The sequence below is a fragment of the Brachycentrus maculatus genome, unplaced genomic scaffold, assembly GCF_059751285.1.
Source record: "Brachycentrus maculatus isolate JH-2025_06_01 unplaced genomic scaffold, ASM5975128v1 h1tg001890l, whole genome shotgun sequence".
Lineage (NCBI taxonomy): Eukaryota > Metazoa > Arthropoda > Insecta > Trichoptera > Brachycentridae > Brachycentrus > Brachycentrus maculatus.
In genome coordinates, this window is record NW_028282459.1 from 1,309 (window position 1) to 26,239 (window position 24,931).

Consider the following 24,931-nt stretch of genomic DNA (forward strand, 5'->3'; position numbering starts at 1 on the left):
CAAGTCATGCGTTAAAATAACTCACACGCAATTTACGATGAGTCGAGTGAAAAGGTAAAATTACCCTTCCCGCCGAACACCACCAGTCGAGTGAAACTGTAAAATTACCCTTCCCGCAGATAGTATATGAAAAAAATGTACTACGGAAAATTTTAGCTGGATTTTGAGAAAATTAAGTTGTAACATTACAAATGCTGGGCCTTAACATCAAACTAAATAAATTTGCATTTATATATATATATATATATATATATATATATATATATATATATATATATATATATATATATATATATATATATATATATATATATATATATATATATATATATATATATATTTATGTGTACACATTACATACAGATATCACCCTACAGTTAAACAATAAATAAATAAATAAAAATAATTTGTTGAGTTGAATAATATTTTTAATGTTTTACTTGGACTATTAAATTATTCCTATCCAATACCACGCCCATGACTGCATCGCATTTCTTAATAAATTTATTATACACAAAGTTCCTTGATAAAAATCTGCTTTATTACCCCAGAGAAATATACTGCACTGTAATTATAATAGGATTCATAGACTGAAAGGAAAATATTTTTAAATATTTATATAAGAAATGGTTACTATGTTTTAATATGTTTTCATAATTATATACAGGCTGGCGCAAAATGAATCGCCCTATCGGAAGATGCTAGAATTTGTGCGAGATACATATTTTTAAGAAAAATATTTGTGTGTTTATTATTTACCCAAAACTTTCAAATTGCGGTAGAGTGGGTTCGAACTGAGAAACTCTGACTGAAAACAAGGTTTTAATGATTAAAGAAAACACTTGTTTTTTACCACTTGAGTTTTATTATAGACTACATGTTTCAGAAGTTAAACTTCCATCATTCAGGTCTGTATAGTAACTAAAAAAATATTTTTTTTAGTTACTATACAGACCTGAATGATGGAAGTTTAACTTCTGAAACATGTAGTCTATAATAAAACTCAATTGGTAAAAAACAAGTGTTTTCTTTAATCATTGTAACATGTCTTACCACAAAGTTAATGCTGAAACAATAAATGAAAACAAGGTTTTAATGAGATTATGAATATGACAATATATTATTGTAATACATAAAGGTGGGGCGTGGTCACTTCCTTATTTAAAAAAATCATAACACAAAAGTGTTGTCAGTATGGGTTTAATTATTTTTTCTATATACAGAGGCACATTTTAAATTTTATTTTATTTAGTTTTAAAAACGACATTTCGAAGGCTGCTACTGTTCTCGTCAATACACTAAGTATTTTGACATTTCTGTCAAGTTTTTCCAGCATATTTGTACCTATGTCGGCATTAGAAGCAAGAATATTGTCCTTCAGCTAACCAAGAGTTTTTGGACGATTGGTGTAAGTCAATGTTTTTTTTAAAGAAAAGTATTTCTTAACTAACTAACTAACCATCACGCCGCTTCCCCGCAGGGGTAGGCACAGAGAATCGAACGCCACACCACTCTGTCTTTGCAAACATTCTTTGCCTCTTCTACATTCATGCATCTCCTCATACATACCCGACGATTATTACGACTCCTGACCCGGCCGCTTTCAAGTATTTGACATACCTGATTGTGCCAAGTTTTCCTCGGTCGTCCTCTGCTTCTTTTTCCAACTACATTCGCTCCATAAATTTGTTTAACCGTTCTTTCTTCACTCATACGCTCCACATGTCCAAACCATCTCAACACACCTTTCTTAATTTTATCGATAATGCTTATCTCAGCCTTACATTCTTTCCTTATTTCATCATTCGAACATCTATCAAACATCGTTTTGCCGCACATTCGTCTGAGGGATCGCATTTGATCGCAAAGTATTTCTTATTTTATCATTTACAAAAATACTTCAACTTCATATTATTTCTGTGAGCCTAAGCGGCTCATTATTAGAAATAGGTAAATAGGTAATTGCGGTAGAGTGGGTTCGAACCGAGAAACTCTGAGACTCTGAGTCCGCGACTCTAACCACGGGACCACAACGCGACACAATTTTGTGAACTGTACGGCTGCAGTGTATAAACAGATTCAGGGTGGCGCAAAATGAATCACCCTATCGGAAGATGTAACAATTTTTGCAAATGGCTTCGTACGTCTATCATATTTGACATTTCGCTCACTCCTTTCAAGAACGTCATAAATCAAAAATCGTAAATTTCCAGTTGTGCATGTTTTCGGAATGCCCAGAAAATGTACTACATCCCAGCAAAAGAGGCATATTTTAAACTTAATATTTACCCGGTACAGGGCAAAAAATGTTGTATTTGCATTTTGAAGAAAAGGTATTGTTTAATTATTTTTTTAAATAAACTAAATATTTTTCAAATGGAGAAAAAACCTTCAGGTTTTACCTTAAAAGATCAGTTGCACAGTAAAAAGTTCAATAAGTGGCTTGATATTTATTTTTAATACATTGTGTTATATTTTTGAACTTTAAAAACGTTCTCCTGAAAAATCAAGTTTTTTGATTTATGACGTTCTTGAAAGAAGTGAGCGATTTGTTAACTAGACATCTGCAGTATACAAACAAATTCAAAGTGGTGCAAAATTGATCGTACAATTTTGTTTTTGAATAACGTTTTTACAAAATGAAAATGGAAAAGATTTTGAGTGATGAAAACCATTATTTGGACCTTGACAATTTTTTTGTTAAGTGGAAAACACGACATCCGTCAAGTGGCTGCCGCCATTATTGATGCATTTGTGTCCGTTTTATCAGTTTGATTGTATACTGCAGCTGTCTTATTCACAAATGCCAAATATGATTGACGTACGAAGCCATTTGCAAATTTTATTATATCTTCCGATAGGGTAATTAATTTTGCGCCACCCTGTATATACCAATTAGATTTGGATATAAAAGCATTTTTACTGAGATTTCGCGTAAATTTATATCGTTAGTTTCCGAGTAGATTATGGACATATCGTAGTCGTACAGGAGAAAGTGACTAACTACCAAAACGTAAAATGTTCAGGAGGGCCATTTAAGTCTCTTTTGCTTGGCAAGAAAATAAACACCAATGCAGTTAGCCGTAGTTTATCGGCACCGCACGATGAACGAAGAAAAAGAAGCTGTCGAGATAGAAGCCGAAAATATCAAATATGATTTTACAGATGCAGAACCTCACGTAAACCCTGTCATACGACAGAATTTAAACGCTTTTTCGTTGATCTGCGTATGGCCTTTCCAGTCGGTAGAGTTTCTGGCAAATAAAAAGAAGAGATCTTTACATTTCTGGTGTGGTGTAGTTCACACCGCTCTATTCATCATTTACGTGGGGACAGAATGGACGGAACTGTTCTTCGTGTTAGACAATATGGACGAATTGATGAGTAATATGTCGTACACCTTGCTCTACACGGTGAACGTTTGCAAGTTCCTTTCCATGTACGTAGAGCGCAAGAAGATCAAGGAACTTTTATCAGGAATGTCGCAACTGGAAAGAAACATCTCGAATAATAAAAACAAAGAAGTGCGAGAAATTTATGAAGCTTACGTAAAAAGGGCGAGGCAGGTTTCCTACGCTTATTGGTTCCTAGCGGGTTCCACCGTCTCCTTGCTTTGGATTGTCATACTGGTCGAGTATCGGTTTTCCAGCGTTTACCACAGGATCGAAGAAGATGGTACGGAATTCTGGTCTTACGAGCGTCCGATGATCATGAGTTCCTGGTTCCCCTTCGACAAGTTCAACGGAACAAGAAACTACGCCGCGGCGTATTTGATCCAATTCTGGGCAACTGGCGTAGGGACCCATAACATAGCCGTGTGGGACGCCCTAATCGTGTCTATGCTGATCCAAACTATAGGCCAGTTGCAGGTGCTAGGCTGGTTTGTCGAACATTCGACCGAAGTCGTCCTTTCCGACTACCCCGATTTGGTGGCCGCCAACAAGCTAAGACAAGTACCGCTTACCGATGATGCGTTGCTAGATGATATGAAAAACAGGCGCCTGGTAGAGTGCATTACTCATCATAAATACATCATAAGGTTTGCAAATATTATCGCTTTTGAAATAGGGTAAACCACCCATTTATTGACACCTTAAGGAGTTCCCATACTTTGATACTGAATAAGATTATAAAAGATGATTACTTTTAACTATATCATTACTAAAATAAATTGCTTATATTGTTTATTTCTACAAAATGGATAGTTTATAAAAAATACATACTTATATCCATATCAATAAACTTTCCAAAAAATGTTAAACTGTCATATGTCCTATTATTGACACTGTTTTCCGTAATATTGACACGGTGTTAACCATATATTGACACCTACGCACATATGTAACGATTATTTTATGTGTTTTTATATAAATCTTCCCTTCGGCGTATCTCTCTAAGGGGCGATCTTCAGTGGCCAGCGCGATCACCTGATTTAGATCCCTGTGACTATTTTCTGCGCGGCTACCTTAACCTACGTTTGTGTCGGATTGTGGTCCCGTGGTTAGTGTCGCGGACTCTTGAGTCAAAGTTTCTCGGTTCGAACCCACTCTACGACAATTTGATACCTATTTCTAATCATAAGCCACTTAGTCTCACAGAAATAGTATGAAACTGAAGTATTTTTGTAAATGATAAAATAGCAAATACTTCACTTTAAAAAAAAACATTGAATTACACCAATCGTCCAAAAACTCTTGGTTAGCTGAAGGACAATATTCTTGCTTCTAATGCCGACATAGGCGCAGATATGATGGAAAAAACTTGACAGAAATGTCAAAATTGTTAGCGCATGGACGAAAACAGTAGCAGCCTTCGAAATGTCGTTTTTAAAACTAAATAAAATCAAATTTAAAATGTGCCTGACTACACATTTTGTGTTATGATTTTTTTAAATAAGGAAGTGACCGCGCCCACCCTTTATTTATTATAATATTAATTTATTGTCATATTCATATCTCATTAAAACCTTGTTTTTAGTTATTGCAAGAAATTAAATAGTATAACCAGCCCAATAATGCTCCTGTATTCGGGAATTTGTTCCATAATGTTTTGCGCAATTGTGTTTCACGGAATTAAGGTACGCATTAAATAGGCTATGTTGTTACATTTCGATACGTGTCGCCTACTTTCAAAATCCGCCAGATCCATGTAAGTCGATTTTACAAAAAAATGCGAAATTCTCCGGGTAACATTTATGTTTCAAATATTTATCTTTCTGAAGATAAAATTTAATGAAATAGAGAACTTTCCAATTTTTTTGTTTTTTTTTTTCAGTACTAAAAAAAACAAAGGACACAAACTGATAATGACGTCATCTTAATTTTTGACCTACCCTCGCTCTCTGATTGGCCGATATAGGTCAGAAGACATGATGAATATAACAGAATTCGAAATACAACGCTATTTTAAAGTATTTTTTAGCAGGGTGTTCAAGTATATAAATATTTTAAAAAATAAAACCCACAATTGGCATTCCGATAGAGTATTTATTTTAAAATCTTATAAAATTGGATCTGGCGGATTTTGAAAGTAGGCGACACATATCGCTCACTCCTTTCAAGAACGTCATAAAACAAAAATCGCCAATTTTCAGTTGTGCATGTTTTCAAGATGCCGAAAAAATGTACTATATCCCAGCAAAAGAGGCATATTTTTAATTTAATATTTACCCGCTACAGGGCAGAAAGTGTTGTTTTTGCATTTTGAAGAAAATGTATTGTTTAATTATTTTTTTTAAATATACTAAATATTTTTCAAATGGAGAAAAAACCTTCAGGTTTTACCTAAAAAGATCTGTTACACAGTAAAAAGTTAAATAAGTGGCTTGATATTTATTTTTAATACATTGTATTATATTTTTAAACTTTAAAAACGTTCTCCCGAAAAATCAAGTTTTTTTTTATTTATGACGTTCTTGAAAGGAGTGAGCGATATATGGAATGTTAAACATGTTTTCTAAACACTAATGTTTATCCTTTTTGGTTCTAGCATGGTCTAAGTTATCACATGGCCTTCATGATGGAATATTTATTTGCCCTGGTGTGCGAATTGTTCTTGTTTTTCTGGCACGCTAATGAAGTAATTCTAGAGGTATGTCTTCCTTATTTATTGTTCTACATTTTCTAAAATTTTTGTAAAAATACACCATTCTTTAGTAATTCCTTCTCTTTTCTTGAATGTTTTTCGCAGATACCTTGTGGCACTTTTTATAAACTTTATAAAATTAAACAACCTTGTTTTAACCACTTTTTTAAATAAAAGTACACTTTAACCTACCGGTTTCGACAAGAACCTTGTCATCATCAGGGTTTATTAAGTTCTGGGTTTGTAAATAAATGTTTTTAATGTTTTAGAATTTAATAAACCCTGATGATTACAAGGTTCTTGTCGAAACCGGTAGGTTAAAGTATACTCATAATAAAAAAGTGGTTAAAACAAAGTTGTTTAATTTTATAAATTTCATTCTCTGTCCAAGCGGCCAGACTATGGAATAAATTACCTCTCCTTGTCAAAAATGCACCTTCTCTAATAACTTTTAAGAAACGTCTGAGACATTACTATTTATCATTAGAGTTCCAACTGTTTATCAAACCTCCTCCCTCCTCGAAAAATCATCGTTTGTTTTTAACATTTAAATATAAATTAACTGTTCAAGTATGTTCAACAACGTCACTTCTCCGCAGGGGTAGGCAGAGAGAATAGAATACTCTGTCTTTGCAAACATTCTTCGCCTCTTTCACCTCATACACACCCGCCGATTATTTCGACTCCTTACCTGACCGCTTTCAAATACTTTACATGCCAAGTGTGATTTGATTTCATGTCTTTGTTGTTGTAGAAAGATCACCTGTTGTTAGCAACATACAATAGTAAATGGTACAAGCAAACCAATATTTTCAAAAAGAATTTGTGGATATTGAGAGAAGGGATGAAAATCCCAATCCAGTATATGGTTGGAGTATTTTATCCCATGTCTCTACCGACATACTTAGGGGTAAGTTTATTTTTTTATGTTTTATTTTTTAAATTTTTTGATAATAATTATATATTTTTTCTCAATTTCATACAATTTAAATACATTTCTAATTATATTATTTTTTGACATCTCATCAAAAATGAAGAAGAATATGGAAGTCTGGGCATTTACGGGGCTGACGACCGTCATAGGCTGGTTTAAGTGATCACTTTACACGTCATAGGCTGGTTTAAGTGATGACTATGACGGTCGTCAGCCCCGTAAATGCCCAGACCTCCATATTCTTCTTCATCTTTGATGAGATGTCAAAAAATAATATGAAAATAACTCTTGTAATTGGAGATAATCCAGATTTTGTGAACAAGTATTTGAACACACTCAAAATGTTGTACATTTCTACTTAATACAATCTTATAATTGCGCTGAGCGTTCTCCATAAAAGAGACTGAGCTCTTGTGCTTGGAGACGGACTTTTACCTTCTTTTTTATAAGTATATTAAAATCATGTTATATCCTGATACCCCACTAATGTGCAAAGACAAATAGCTGCAAGTAAAAAACAGTAGTTTTGAGATAAATGAGTTTAAAGTTACAATAAAAAAGTTATCTTAAAATGATGCTTTTTGCCAACACATGTATCAAATTAATACATTTTTGCGGCTATTTGGATAATGCATATTTCGGTAAAGGGAAGAGATAGAGCAAAAAATAGAAGCCAGTTACAAGGCATGCTTTGCCCTTCTTTTTGAACCTAATTCTAGAATTGCGGTCATAATTTCTAAAATGATACAGCTAAAGGCTTTTAAACTATGAAATTTTGTATTAATTGTTATTATTATTTTCTATTATTTTTTGTTTGTAAATGAAAATGATACTTGATTTGGCAGAAACATTCTTTTACCGGATGACTGCCAAATAAATAATTTGAAGAAAAAAAATGCTTCCTTTAGCCGTGTTACGACAAACACACGCTACTTGAGTTACGGCTAGTTGCCTTTACATATTACCGCACCTAAGGAAGTTAACTTCAAAAATGAACTAGCAGATGGGTCTTGTCGGGTCCTCAGTTATTGTAAAAGTATCAGCGTTACGCGTTGATGTATCTGACAATACATAGAATTTTCAAACTAGCAATTGTGTTTTTTTACTTTATTTTTTAATAAGTCAGTGATATTGTTATTTTTAATTTCAGATAATGAAGGCGACGTACAGTTATTTTGCTTTGCTGCGTAGTGTACAAGAAAAGGCTGTGGAATAAATTCGAGCAACCTGATGTGATAAGTAGCTTTTTGCACCTTAGATCTGTTGATATTATATTCCGCATAATAATTTTAAAGACACCTTTTACATTTTTTTGCATTTGTGAAATTTTTAACTAATATAAAAGTTTTTAAACAACGTTTTACTAAGTAAATACCACTATTTCTTAAAATGTACTATGACACGTGTTTCGATGCATTCCGCATCATTATCAAACACCGTATGTGTTTGATAATGAAGCGGAATGCATCGAAACACGTGTCACAGTAGATTTTAAGAAATAATGGTATTTACTAAGTAAAACATTAATTAAAAATGGATAGATTTTAGCACAAAGTGACTGCCGACTCAATTAATGAAATTTGTATAAAAGTGTTAAAAATGTCCGAAATAAAAGTTGATAATGAGTTTTTTTTCCGATGCAACATTGAATTGATATCTTAATTTTCACGATTTATTTTGTTGTAGACTAAGTTTGCAAAGCTGTTATATGTATTAAGAATATAAATACTTTTTAAAAAAGTATCAGTATTTTATTCATACCATTACTGTAGATATCTTTAAAAAGTAGTATAAAGGTACATAAAAGAAGTAGACATCCCTGTCATAAATTCAAAATCTTCATGTACAAATTCACAAAACCATTTGCAAATCCGAGACTGTTCTGATAGGTCAACCTCCCCGCTCCGGACCTATTCCCAAACCTAAAGTCCTGGCGAGGAATACCAAGTGGACTCCAGTCTTGAATATATATATTTATATATATGGTATATATATATATACATATATATATATATATATATATATATATATATATATATATATATATATATATATATATATATATATATATATATATATATCTATATATATATATATATATATATATATATATATATATATATATATATATATATATATATATATATATATATATCCATTGTCCATCTCAGTAGTGTAATGGTCAGCACGCTCGGCTACCGTTCTGAAGGTCCCGGGGGGGTAAAATTAATATTAGTGATTTTTTCACTGTACTATTTATTAAATATTGCCCTGGACTGGTACCTGAAGCGGAGGGCTGATCACCTTACCTTCATGTGTAAACGATCAAGACTTCAGTGCGTTTGTATTACGTACTGCCCTATGTACCATTGGGGTGCGGATAAGGGTTTTATTAATTTATTATTATATATTTATATAAATATACACAACTATTCTAGATACAACATAATAACATGAGATATACATAATTATAGTTTATGGATCCCAATTACAGTGGAGCATACGTAATGTATACACAAACAAACTTTTTGAATTAAAATAGGTATAGCTGCTAGGGCCGATTGATAAGCTGGGTTGAAAAAAGTTCGTAAAGTTCTACCTCAAGGGCGCTAATAGCGATAACATGAAGTATAAAGTGATCACTTAAGCCAGCCAGATGTCAGGTCGCAAGCTATGGAATGCGCAAACTTTCATCTTTTCTCGTATAAAAACGATAAATGTTTCATCTCAAGTTATCGTCACATTTTTTTTACATCTATTAAAATAAAAATATATTACTTGACTGTTTTTATTTCTTTGGTAGAATAAGCAAATTGAAACAATTTTTGTATTTTTATACCAAGAAATACTTATTTTCTTGTTTTATTTTATGGAAACAGAGTTGACTGAACTAACGAAAAAGTTTTTTTTAACAATATATTTTTGGTTATTTATGCATAATTCTCATCAATCGACCCATGTATGTAAATATTGTACTAACTAAATAATTATTCCTAGCGAAGACACGCCAAGGTACAAATATGAGGGTTAAGGTTTGTGTCAAAAGTTACTAGTCAGTTGTTTTAAAAAGACGTTTTTGGTTACAAGAATAAGAGGGTTAAATTGCCTTATTTATCTCTTCTAGTACTTGTAATACCTATTTCTGCTGGTCTAAAACATTAATAAAGAAATTCGCTGTTTAATAGCATCGGAGTTATCATTTTTCTCGAATAAATGGACGATATTATTGTATTTATGGCATTTTTTAGGTTATGAAAAAATAATAATAATAAAACTCTTATCCGCACCCCAATGGTGCATAGGGCACTGCGTCATATAAACGGAGAGTTATCTTGATCGTTTACACACGAAGGAAAGGTGATCAGCCCTCCGCTTCAGGTACCAGTCCAGGGTAATATTGAATAAATATTACAGTGAAAAAATCACTTATATTTATTTGATCCCCCCTGGGAATCGAACCCGAATGAAAAAAAATAAAAATAAATTGTTAATTCGAAATTTATAATAAAGTTCATGGATTTTTCAATAATTCATTGATAGTTGCCTAAATGTATTTTTTTCAGCAAGTTTAGAAAAGTTTTTTTATTTGTTATTTATATATACCTACACATGTGTAATTAAAAATAAATGAAAATAGCGATTAAATCAATATAAAGTCAGATATGACCTTATGAAAAAATAACTCTTTGAAAATACTACAACTTCCCATATTGATTTAGGAAGAAAACAGTGGGGAATTAAAATGAGTGAATCAAAAATAGATACGAAAAGTGCTCCAATTAAAAGAAAGAGAGTTGAAACTGACGATAGTAATATAACACAAGATTATCTTCTAAGAAAAAGCTTGAATGCTCTGGCGTTCCTTTGCATATGGCCCTACCAGACGGAAGATTTTTTGCGCAATGAGGTAAAAAGATCTGTTCATTTTTACTGCGGAGTGACCATCACAGCGTTATTCACCATCTTCGTAATAACGCAGTGGATTGACCTCTTCTACGTGTGGGGAGATTTGGAAGTCATGATGACCAACATGTCCGTGACCTTCCTTTACACCGTTAACGTTTTCAAGTTCTTTTCCTTGTTCTTAAAGCGGCAGAAATTCAAAGACCTTTTATTGGGAATATCGCGAGTAGAAAAGAACATCATGAAGAGTAAAGATGTGAAACTGAAGCAGATCTTACAGCAGTACGCAAACAACGCACGGATGAAAACCAATATGTTTTGGTTTATAGCGTTTTCAACGCTAGGTATCTTCATCTTATTTCCTTTGATCAAATATCAATATTCCAGCGTTTACCATAGAATAGGAGAGAACGGAACGGAATATTGGTCTTATGTGAGACCGATGATCTTCAGTTCCTGGTTTCCCTTTGATAAATACAACGGGTATAATTTCGTATTTGCGTATACTATACAAATCATAGGGGGTACCCTGGGCACGAGCATTACGGCGATTTGGGATATGTTCATAATATCGTTGATGATTCATACTATGGGGCAGATACAGGTGCTGCAGTGGTCAGTTGAAAACATGACCAATGTCGAGATTTCTGACTATCCCGATCTAGTGTCCAAGAATAAAAGACGATTAGTTCCACTTCCCGATGAAGTGCTGTTGGAGGAAATGAAGAACAGGCGCCTGGTTGAATGTGTAAATCATCATAGATACATCGTTAGGTGAGAAATTAGAAAAAAGATGTTATGAAATGTGACTCTCATTAAACTTTTAATACCAACATTTTTTTTGCTTGTCCAGTTTCTCGAAGGAACTAAATGGCATAATAAGTACAATAATGATGCTCTACTTCGTGATTTGTTCTCTTATGTTTTGCGCTATTGGATTCTTAGGAACGCTGGTAAGTAGAAATACTGTAACATTTTCATTTTGTTTTTTTTTTACGAGTTTCATTTATTTGTTAAAAATATATACGTACAAATGTATAATACACGTACATTTATAAATTCATTATCATATCTTTTTAAAATTAAAAATGCCCGGAACTACATATGTATCTTGGTACTCTTTGTAATGGGTGAAGCGGGTATCATAGTTGTGTACTAGAGGATTTTTATACTTATTACTAGTTTGTTGCTTAACTATAATGCCCATCCACGGTATTCCACGCACTGAAGTGACTTAATATGGCCATATACCAATTTTGTACCAACCCTTTGATTATAATTTGACTATAATTGATATATAGTCAAATTATATACCAGGTACATTTGTTAGTATGAAATATTGCAGATTTTGTACCATTTTTAGATTTATTCTCTTAGAATGGCCGTATAATTCTACCAACGAAAAGTAGGTGAATAGAATAAATAATATCCTTGACTAATAAAGGGTAGTCCCCGTCCAAAAAGCAAGAGAAAATATCAATTTTAAAATACAAGTAGGGATGAATTTTCAAGATTTTATGCATATTATTGACATCGGCATCTTAGAGTCTGTTATCTTGAGACAGGCTAACAGAGTTTAGAGAAATTATCAAGCAAAGGAAGACAGGCAACCCTTCGATCAGAAAGCACATCAGTTATCAGCAGAGCATCGGAGCCTAAACGTTGTCATAAAACAAATTTTGGTGATAAGGCCTTATCTGTTGTAGATCCCACAACGTGGAGCAACTAACCGCTGAATCTGAGATCTATCCAGAGTTTCCATTTAAATCTAGATCACCTTAGTATATTGATGTGTATAAGGCAAAATGGATTTTCAAATTTGGAAACATTTCAGTGACACACTAACTTCTGGTCTTTAAATGTACATAACATACCATTTACTGATAAATATTACACAGTATACAAACATTATTTAGTTAGATCAACACATTTACGCTAATATTCCTTTTTGATGTTTGTTTTAGAAAGGCCTTAGCTTTGAAATGGTATTCATGATGGAATATTTATGTGCTGTAATGGTTGAATTATTTATGTACTATTGGCATGGAAATGAAGTCATAATTAAGGTAACTTTGATACATATAATAATTACTGTTTATTCTGACCTGAATTAAGGTAATCCGATACTTAGTAATCTACATATCGCTCACTCCTTTCAACAACGTGATACATAAAAAAATCGTCAATTTTCAGTTGTGCATGTTTTCGGAATGCCCAGAAAATGTTCTATATCCCAGCAAAAGCTGCATATTTTCAACTTATTATTTACCCGCTACAGGGCAGAAAGTGTTGTTTTTGCATTTTGAAGAAAAGGTATTGTTTAACTATTTTTTTAAACATACTAAATATTTTTCAAATGGAGAAAAAACCTTCAGGTTTTACCTAAAAAGATCTGTCGCACAGTAACAAGTTCAAAAAGTGGCTTGATATTAATTTTTAACACATTTTATTATATTTTTAAACTTAAAAAACGATCTCCTGAAAAATCAAGTTTTTTGATATATGACGTGTTGAAAAGAGTGAGCGATATGTGTATTTGGTTAATAAAAATAAAAAAAAGATATTTTTTATTTATTCTATCCGACGCTGGATTTTAACCCTAAGGACGATATATATAAGACGACAGTGAAGGTAATACTTCATATTCGAAAAACAATACAATATACAATACAGGATGCTCAAAAATTAACAGAATGGTGAAAAAGTGTAAAAAGCGAAATATATATTTATATATATATATATATATATATATATATATATATATATATATATATATATATATATATATATATATATATATATATATATATATATATAAATAAATATATATATATATATATATATATATATATATATATATATATATATATATATATATATATATATATATATATATATATATATATATATATATATATATATATATATATATATATATATATATATATATATGTATATATATATATATATATATATATATATATATATATATATATATATATATATATATACATATATATATTTATATATATAAATTATCCATAAAACCTTTATTTGGAAGCTTGTCTGCAGGCAGAATAGCAAGGGAAGGTGGATGCGAAAAATACATTACAAAAAATCAGACCTATTAAAATGAATTAATTTATTTTGCAATTGATGGGAATCGAACCAGCTTCGCCAATTATGCAGTTCAGAATTTGTAAATATATGTACATTGCGTTGAATTTGAAGGATTGTTTTAATTAATTGTAATGAACAAATTAGTTTTCATAAAATAACATTAATAAATGTAATTGTTTGAATGTGAGGTATTCCTTATACAACTGGCTATAAATTGTATAGTAAATCAATTAAATTTCCAGAAAGAACTGCTACTGTCAGCGACGTACAACTGTGGATGGTATAACCAAAGCAGTCGTTTTAAGAAGAGCTTGTGGATAATGAGAGAAGGGATGAAAATCCCTATCCAGTACACTGTAGGGATATTCTATCCTATGTCTTTGCCGACATTATTAGGGGTAAGAATATATTTACTGCTGGCGTATACATATGTATGAATATATGTATATGTATACAACCAAAATATATGTGTACAACCATACCACGCTTTTATTGAGAGAGTTTTCAAGAATTGTTTGGTGTTATTATAAAGTATTAGTTTAAGTAATAAGTTTTTTTTCTTTTCTTTCCAGATACTTCGAGCGTCTTATAGTTATTTTGCATTACTACGTAAAGTACAAGGAAGTGAAACAAAATTATTTTAAAATAATCGTCGACATTATTATCAAGTATTATCGGGTATGGTTCCTTGAGGGGCTCATACAAATTAACATTGTCCTAGTACACAAGCTAGTACGAGTGCGGGATGCAACATTGAGTGCCATAGTCATTTCTGCTTTTCTCCATTTCCTATTTACGATACCTTCTGTATTTCCCTTCCGATATCTTATTTTTTAATGTTACATGTATCATAACAAAAACATATACTACACGCCTTGCCTTTATGTAATTATCGAGCAAGTCGACACCATGTCATTTGCGTTAAAAGAGAGCTTTGAAATGAAATATTGATTTTTGGTCTTTTCAAATTCATTTACATAACACCACTATTTCACGAACTGCACTGGTTTCGCTTTCCCGAAAGTATGTATAAACTTCTCACTGATAAAAAAAAAGAAACAGCTCCTACCCACTATTCATCCTTCAACGTTCCAAGGACACAACTCTAACATATAGACTTAGCTTCACATACGGTGTTTAAAAATGTGTATTTTAAGAAATAGTGGTATTTACCTTGGAAAACTTTAATTAAAAATATGTATTCATAAACTGTCTGCTTATATATAAGTCTTTACATAATGCGGCTTCAGAGTATCTAAAAAAGTCGTGAATTCCAGAAGAATCAGCTGATAAACGTATCACGCTTCCATCAGATTCAACAAATGTCATAGGTCTCCCTTTGTTGTTACGGGACTGATGGGATGGAATCCTCTTCCACCAGTAGAAGAAATAGCGAGAGTGTGATAATCCTTAAAAAAAACTCAAAATACATTTGTTTACCAAATCATATGGAAAGTTTTCTTTTCCCAAAATTTAATCACAGCGAAGAAAAAGTAGCATTTTATGAAAATGGCGCTGTACAAATTATATAAAATTATTATTTACACAAGTTTTAAGAAAATTGAAAAATAATACATTTCTCGCATTTGAAAAATACGTATAAGTACTGTATGCTTTTAAAACGTTCATCTATGTTTCTGGACTCGGTATGAATAAAATAATTTTTCCGTTCTAATTGTGACAAGAATAATATCAAATCAAGACAAATCCATTTTCATGGTTTTGAGATAATCACGAAAAACGTTATATTTTTGAATTTAAGACACATTAAAAAATATTTTGAAAGATAGATAGTATTTTTATATGAACTATGTAATGTTAACATGTTAGTATGAACTATTACCTTTTTATATATACTAATATACAGTCTGGTTAAATAGAAAAGGAAGAAAATATAATGCACTCATTTCTAATATGACAGAATTTTGAAAAATATTATAAATCAATATAATTATAACAACAATGTTAACGAAATTAAAAACGCGAAATGACAGCAGTTGACAAGACAGAGTTTTCTCGTGCCGAGGACACATTTTATAAAACTTTTACATTTTATAATAAAATTATATGAAAGAAATATGTTTATGACATGCAGTCAAATACGATATGGCCGAATTATGCAATATATTTCAGGGCTACGAACTTCTAATATCCATGTACATATATTTAGTTTCGATGATAATTAATTGAATTCGATGAAATGATAATGAATTTATAAATAATGGAAGCAGGTTGTATAACGTTATTGCATAATAATAATAATAAATTGACCAAAAGAGGTATGTGTTAGATCAGCGGTCGGGGAACTTTTTTAATCATTACCCCAAAATATTTTTGCGTAGGTCGATCTTACACCCACCCCCATTTTGAAAAGCGCACAATTTATATTTTAAATAAACATTAATTATTGAATTAATTTATAAGGAAAATAAAAATAAAAGTTACATGAAAATATCAAGTGTGTAATAAACAACACAATAAAATTCTCAAATTGGATCAAACAAAAATTCAGGTTATATATTGATTTGGCGTTTAATTTGTAGAACTCCATTTTGATTTATGAACAATTGTCACAATATTTATTTTTATGTGTTTTAAAAAAATAAAATACAACTTAGTAGATTCAAAAAATCTGTGTTTGATTTAAAAAATTAATTGATAAAAGTTCAGGTTTTCACGGTTCCTTTTCAGTTTTTGGAGAACTTATGTTGCTTCATGTTTGATGCTTCAAATTTGGACTTTTGATGTAAGAGCAATTTGAATACAGTCTTCGGCGTTAAATCGATTTCTGTTCTTCGTTTTTATGTTCATAAGAGTGGAAAAGCCTTGTTCACAAAGGTAGGTTGATGCAAATGGCAGCAACATTTTTACCGCCTCCTCATGTGCAATTTTGAAAGCCTTCGCAGCTTTTGACAACAAAAAAGACAAGAGATTTGCTTTACTAAAAAATTAAAATTTCCTCATTACCCCAAAAGAATTCATTTTTACCCCATTTTAGATAATTTATCCCGTTTCCCCGACCGCTGTGTTAGATATTGATTGATGTATTTCTGTGTAGTTATCGAATTAAAACTGACAAAAAAATTGTCATAATGTAATTTGTTAAAAAAAAATAATAAAATGAAGAAATAACAATTCGAATTACTTTAAATTCGTGAGGATATCAAAGATTTTACGTTTCACATTTTACAAAATTGTATTCATTACTCATGTTTTACTAAAAATGGAAATGTCAGGTTTTGATAGTAAAGCTCACAATTACAGCTTGTATATTGTTTCAGATTTTTAAATGAAGTTAAATAATTAACCTATCCTACATCGCTCGTATGTGTGTTTACAGTGAGCTCCGAACCGCCCCTATATTTTCTAAACCGATCATTATATTTTCTTGGATGGCATTTTTTCCTGAGTAATGACGGACACGAGACCCGACTATTTTATTTGAAATTCCATTGAAAATAAGCGATTAAGTCAAAAAAATATTTTTAGGTCATCACGTGATCTATCCTTAAATTTAATAATTATGATATTGAAATTACCTTCTTTTCAATGTACCACTCCACCCTGAAGGTTGACATTATCTAGCAAATTTTTATTTCAAAATTTTGACATCTCAACAAAGATGAAGAAGAATATGGAAGTCAGGGTATTTACGGGGCTTACGACATCATAGACTGGTTAAGTGATCACTTTACACACGTGTAACATTTACATATTTTTGACATCTCAACATAGACGAAGAAGAATATGAAAATCTGGGCATTTACAGGGCTTACGACCCGTCATAGGCTGGTTTAAGTGATCACTTTACAGACGTGTAACATTCACCAATTCTACCCATGATTGATAAACGCACTACTGAAATTCTTGGAACTTCTAGATATATTGATCAAACTCGTATGCGCGAGTTAACAATAGCCATCTATGTATGATGAGGAAAGCTTTTTATTAGGCACAGACTATTTCCGTTTGTATGACAGGTCTGAAACGTTTTGAAATAAGATTTTCGATTTTAATTTAGCTATAATTTATTTACAATATTTTGAGTGTGTCCAAATTTATGTGCAGTAATAATTTACGGGAGACAATAGTAGTCAATGGGGGACGTAGGTACGTACCTACAGTTATATCATGTTAAAACTATTACTTAAGTACCTAGAATTGTATGGCTACAAAAGAACCGTTAGTCCATTAAATCTTCACATTCGTTTGAAAATGCCATAACTAGGCGAAACAATTCGCTCGCTCCTTTCAAGAACGTCATAAATAAATAAAAAACTCGATTTTTCAGGAGATCGTTTTTAAAGTTTAAAAATATAATACAATGTATTAAAAATAAATATCAAGCCACTTATTCAACTTTTTAATGTGCAACATATCTTTTTAGGTAAAACTTGAAGGTTTTTTCTCCATTTGAAAAATATTTAGTATATTTAAAAATATAATTAAACAATACCATTTCTTCAAAATGCAAAAACAACACTTTCTGCCCTGTAGCGGATAAATATTAAGTTAAAAATATGCCGCTTTTGCTGGGATATAGTTCATTTTCTGGGCATTCCGAAAACATGCACAACTGAAAATTGACGATTTTTTATTTATGACGTTCTTGAAAGGAGTGAGCGACATATGTAAATAAAAATATAATTCAATCCAATAACTTTGGTTAGTTTTGGATATATCATCCAACTATGTACTAGCTTATTCCAGTTCCCAATAATATTTTTCTGTAAATTTTTCGGTAGCATATGTATAGGATTCAAAGATTTCTCGATCATTTTGTCAAAAGACGAGGTTTTCGTAGCTATTTTAAGAATTTTTTTCCATTTACTTATAGTTAAAGCCCCAACATTGATTATTAATGCTGTTCCTATGAATTCGTTTCAATAAGTTCATTTTAATGTATTTTTCGAACATTCTCGTAGATATATCCCGCCCCTAAAAATGCTTTGCGTGTTAGATATTTTAAAGTACTTAAAAGTACGGAAAGCTGTATTCATTTGAAAACATGTAATTAAGTACCCATTAAATGTCAATTAAAACTGAATCGGTAGCAATTAAAAAATGTTAGTAGAGGTATTATATATAAGGACGAGTAAAGTGTGTTTTAGTGTGGTTTTAGCCATCTTTAGCTGAAGAGCGCATGATAAGAGAATTATTATAAATTACCTTACATGTGATAAGGCAACAATGACAACACTCACGAATTTCGCTTCTAACAAACTTCTTGAAAAAAACCTGACTTCGTTGGCCCTTTTTGGTTTGTGGCCATTTCAGACACAGAGCTTTATGAACAACAAAAAAATACGCGCCGTTCATTATGCCTTTGGTCTGTCTTTGTACTGCGTTTTCTTCATATTTTTGATTACAGAGTATGTGGAGCTGATCAACGTGTGGGGAGACTTGGAAGACATGACTACGAACATGTCTGTGTCGTGTCTCTACACGGTCGGTGTGATGAAGATTTATGCCCTCTTCGGACGCAGAGGAAAATTCAAAAAGTTGATTTCGGGAATATCCGACTTGGAGCAGAACATAATGAAATACCAGAATGAGGAGGTCAAACAAATATTTTCCGCTAACGTACGCAGAGCCAGAAGAGTCACGTACTTTTTTTGGACCTTAACTTGTTGCACAATATTGGTTTTCTTCGCTATTCCACCGATAGAATACCGATATTCTTCAACGTACCACAGAGTCTATCCCAATGGAACGGAATACTGGTCTTACGTGAGGCCCATGATATTCAGTTCGTGGTTTCCATTCGATAAATATGCCTCTTCGAAATATTACATCGCTTATACGTATCAAGTGATAATGGGAAGTGTCGGAGCTTCATACCAAGCGATTTGGGATACTTTTATAGTGTCCATGATGTTGCATTCTATCGGGCAGCTGCAGATTCTTCAGTGGACCATTGAGAATATGACAAAAGAAACGGACGAAAGAGATGGAATTCTTTATGCGAAGACCAAAATTTCCGGAGATAAGAAATCTCAATCAAAAGCAGATAAAATAAAACTTGATGATATTAAAAGAATGCGTTTAGTGGATTGTGTTAATCACCACTGGTATATATTGAGGTAATAGACCTTTGACGTACATGCTTAATATTATATTAATTTACCAAAATCTCTCATTTATCTATGCAATAAACTTATTCGCTTTTATTTGTTTAAGGTATTCTAATGATCTAAATGGAATAATCAGTCCCATAATGATGCTTTACTTCATGGTGTGTTCATTGATGTTATGCGCGATTGGATTTCAAGCAACACTGGTAAACCTATTTGCCTATAATTCTTCGCCATTAAAAAAATTGTCTGACGTTTTATATTTTGCTAACAAAAGGTTTTTCTACTTAATTATTAATTAATATTAAATATATATGTACGCATACATCCATTTATAAATTCGTAAACATAATATAATAAACTTTTTTTGTAGAGAACCCACCAATATAATAATAATAATTGTCCGTGTATAATTGTCCGTGTATAATTGTCCGTGCAGCTCTTTTTACATAGGTTTTTTGATTTATTTCTATTTTAACATAATTATTTACAAAAAAGAAATAAAATATTAAAGCCACTTTACAATTTTTTATATTAACTCTGGATCATTTACCCATTCCTTTATTTTGCCTTTGGCCCATATTTTTGTTCACCCTCTTACTTCCCCGGAAATAAATTAAAAATGGAATCAACTATGCATTGAAATGTTGTATTTCCATATTAATTTTTTTACTTTTGAGATCATCGTTGTGGGTGAAGCGGATATCATAGTTGTGTACCAGAGGATTTTTATACCATTTACTAGTTAGTTTCTCAACTATGATCCATTCACAATACTCTACGTACTGAAAGTTACTCGATATGGTTATATACCAATTATGTATTTAGTTTGTAATAAAACCGGATTTAAAAAAAAAAATATTTAAGCATGTAAACTAGTGAATAATCTTCTGGATCAAATGACTGAGATAAAATTGATTAACGCGACCAGGGTGATATTTCTTTTTTTTTATTATTTTTTTTCAAAGAGAAATATTTGTGTTTTCATTATTCACACAAATATTTCAATTTCATACTATTTCTGTGAGCCTAAGCGGCTCATTATTAGAAATTAATTAATTAAACCATATCCGCTCCCTAGGTGGAGCATATGGAGTCCACAAACTGTCTCCAGGCTTTTCTGTCGGCTGCCAGCTCCCTTGCATCCTCCCAAGTTAGATCCGCGTCCCGAAGATCTGACGAGAACTGCCGACGAATTGTCAGCAGTGGTCGTCTTGGGCGGCGCGAACCTGATGCCTTGTAAAAGAGCCAAGCTTGATGGCGGCTCTCAGGAGGCATGCGGAGTACATGGCCAAGCCAACTGAATAGCCTTTTCTTGACGACAGATCATTAGAAATAGGTATCAAATTGTGGTAGAGTGGGTTCGAACCGAGAAACTCTGACTTAAGAGTCCGCGACACTTACCATGGGACCACAACCCGACACTGGTTTTATTTTTTATTTTTTACTAAGCCTCCACTAGTTAACGAGTGATTTTGAAATAAGTGATTAGTTATTGAAATTTAGGTGATATGTTTTTGATTTCATCATTTTCTTTCTAGTATGGTTTCAGTATTCGTCTTTGCTTTATGCTGGAGTATTTATTAGCCATGATGATACAACTATTTCTGTTCTATTGGCACGGAAACGAAGTTATAAACGAGGTAAAATACATATTTTTATCACGTTACATTAAATAAATATTTAATGTAACGTGTTAGTGTAAACATTATCAAAAGTACATTTCCAATATATATGTCAATATCGAAAATTATTCGTTTAACCAAAAAATAAACTAACTTACCATCACGACGCCTACCCGCAGGAGTAGGTAGAGAAAATATAACAATATTCGATTTTTCCACATTCATGAATCTCGTCATACATGCCCGCCGAATATTCCGACTTCTGACCACTTTCAAGTATTTGAAATACTTGATCATGCCAAGTTTATCTCGGTCTACTTCTGCTTTTATTACCAACCACATTCGCATGATAAATTTGACATGCCCTAGAAAGGATGCCTTCAGTCAGCGTTGCTCGCTATATCGGTCCATGAAATCATCTACTGTTCTAAAATTTCCCCATTTACTACCATGATCACGTTCACGTTTTATAAAATATAATCACGTCCTCCGATAGCTAATTTGTGTGTGTGTCTTTTCAGAACAGTAAGCTATTGTTATCCACTTACAGCTGCGACTGGTACAGCCAAAGCTGCAATTTCCAGAAGAATCTGTGGATTATGAGAGAAGGTGTCAAAATTCCAGTCAAGTACACGGTTGGAATTTTCTACTCGATGTCACTGCCAACATTTTTAGCTGTTAGTAATAATAATTATTGCCAGGACTTTTTTTTCATGTAACGCTGTGGAACGGCGTTCCGGTACCTTTTTTCACGGATAATTTTGTTTATTAAATTTTTAATATCGCTCACTCCTTCCAAAAACGTCATAAATATATCATAAAACTTGATTTTTCAGGAGATCGTTTTTAAAGTTTAAGAATATATTCAATATTTAAATAATAATTGAATTTTTATATTAAAACACCGTTTTATATTTAAAGAAATAAGTTTTTCTTCGAAATAAATATATGGTTTTGAAAAGAAAAGAGTTATTGAAATGTAAAGAGTTAAAAAAATTATAAAAATCTTTTTCAAAATATTATATCGCTCACTCCTTTCAACAACGTCGTATATCAAAAAACTTGATTTTTCAGGAGATCGTTTTTAAAGTTTAAAAAAATAATACAATGTATTAAAAATAAATATCATGCCACTTATTGAACTTTTTACTGTGCAACAGATCTTTTTAGGTAAAACCTGAAGGTATTTTCTCCATTTCAAAAATATTTAGTATATTTAAAAAAATATTAAACAATACCCTTTCTTCAAAAATGCAAAAACAACACTTTCTGCCCTGTAGCGGGTAAATATTAAGTTAAAAATATGACGCTTTTGCTGGCATATAGTACATTTTCTGGGCATTCCGAAAACATGCACAACTGAAAATTGACGATTTTTGATATTTGACGTTGTTGAAAGGAGTGAGCGATATGTGCAATGTTTGCGCTTACGTAATTACGATCTATATTTCGTCAAAATGATAAAATATGGCATTTTAATGAATATTTAAATGATATTGGAATATATTTTTTAAGTAAAAAGCTCGACATGAAGTGAGTTCCGGGGCCTTTTTTGTTAAAAAAAAACCCTGATTATTGCACATTATTGAATATTGGATAATTACACAAATAATATTATTTTTATAACGAGGTTTTCTATTTTACAGATATTGCGAGCATCTTACAGCTATTTTGCCCTTCTACGACAAGCGCAGGAAAAGACACCATGAAATTACTATTAACGACATTTATTATTTATTCTGCAACTTGAAACACTGGGTTATTCACCCTGCGGATGATATGTGTTATCAATATTGTGTCGGGTTGTGGTCCCGTGGTTAGTGTCGCGGACTCTTAAGTCAGAGTTTCTCGGTTCGAACCCAATGTACTACTTGATACCTATTTCTAATAATGAGCCGCTTAGGCTAACAAAAATAGTATGAAATTGAAATATTTGTGTAAACAATAAAAACACAAATATTTCACAATATATATATATATATATATATATATATATATATATATATATATATATATATATATATATATATATATAATATATATATATAAATATATATACAAATATATATATATATATATATATATATATATATATATATATATATATATATATATATATATATATATATATATATATATATATATATATATATATATATATATATATATATATATATATATATATATATATATATATATATATATATATATATATATATATATTTATTTATAATATATATATATATATATATATATATATATATATATATATATATATATATATATATATATATATATATATATATATATATATATATATATATATATATATATATATATTCATATATATGGTATATTCCGAGGCATGCATTCCTATATGGGCAGAAAAGCAGTGCCTACCCTGGATTACTGGAGTTCCATATAGAAACACGACCAGTGTCATTTATGCCTTATCCTTACCTAACCTCTAATCGGTTCTAATCGGATCTAGCTGACTAACTGAACTAAATCCCTTAATACTAATCCCTTTCACTGCCTACACCGGGGTAGTTCTAGAAAATTTGGTGACGGATTTACAAACTTGTATTTATTTAGATTGGCAGTGACAGGTATATTGAAAGCTTTTATATGTAAATTCACAGTAAAATCGGGATACAATTTTATGTTGTTTCACATTTTCAATAAATTTCGCAACTTAATTTTTTAAAAAATGCTTTGCAAGAGCAGATCTGTGTCTGTATCAGATCTGCTTCTGTATCAGATACCTAACCCTACTGCCTATCCCCATTAAAAACTGTGCACGCCACTGGGTATATTATAGGTGTTTCAATTGAGATGAAGCATGTATAGTTTTTTTATAAGAAAAAAGATGAAACACTCAAATTTGAGTACTTTAGAAAGAAACTCACATTTAAAAAATATTCAGGTTAATTTTTTTTAAATACTTAAAGACCTATACAATTTTTATCTTTATATGACAAGGAAAGAAATTTTACATTTAGTTTTCAATGATATAATACAGATGTACACGGGATTTAGATGTGAATATGTAAGTCTGGGTATTCATAAGATTTGCGACTTGTCATTGGTTGGTAAGGGTGAGCACTTTAAACATTGTGTAACATTTACCAATAGTCGAAAAATTCGATTATGGAAGCTTTAACGCCAACACTAATATCTGGCAGAATTTA

At 31.5% G+C, this 24,931-nt stretch overlaps 2 protein-coding genes across 2 annotated transcripts; both read left to right on the plus strand.

Annotated features, from left to right (window-relative positions):
• Positions 1-3,104: 3,104 nt before the first annotated feature.
• On the plus strand, positions 3,105-8,234 carry LOC148298537 (odorant receptor 10-like). Its single transcript, XM_088276807.1, has 5 exons — positions 3,105-4,039; positions 4,978-5,077; positions 5,989-6,090; positions 6,839-6,994; positions 8,169-8,234. The coding sequence occupies exons 1-5, from the start codon at positions 3,105-3,107 to the stop codon at positions 8,232-8,234; spliced, it is 1,359 nt and encodes a 452-aa protein (XP_088132933.1).
• Positions 8,235-10,760: 2,526 nt separating this feature from the next.
• LOC148298538 (uncharacterized) lies at positions 10,761-23,449 on the plus strand. The gene is made up of 8 exons (XM_088276808.1): positions 10,761-11,695; positions 11,775-11,874; positions 12,886-12,987; positions 19,319-20,124; positions 20,222-20,321; positions 21,657-21,758; positions 22,262-22,417; positions 23,387-23,449. Exons 1-8 carry the CDS (start codon positions 10,761-10,763, stop codon positions 23,447-23,449), a joined length of 2,364 nt encoding a protein of 787 aa, XP_088132934.1.
• Positions 23,450-24,931: the final 1,482 nt, after the last annotated feature.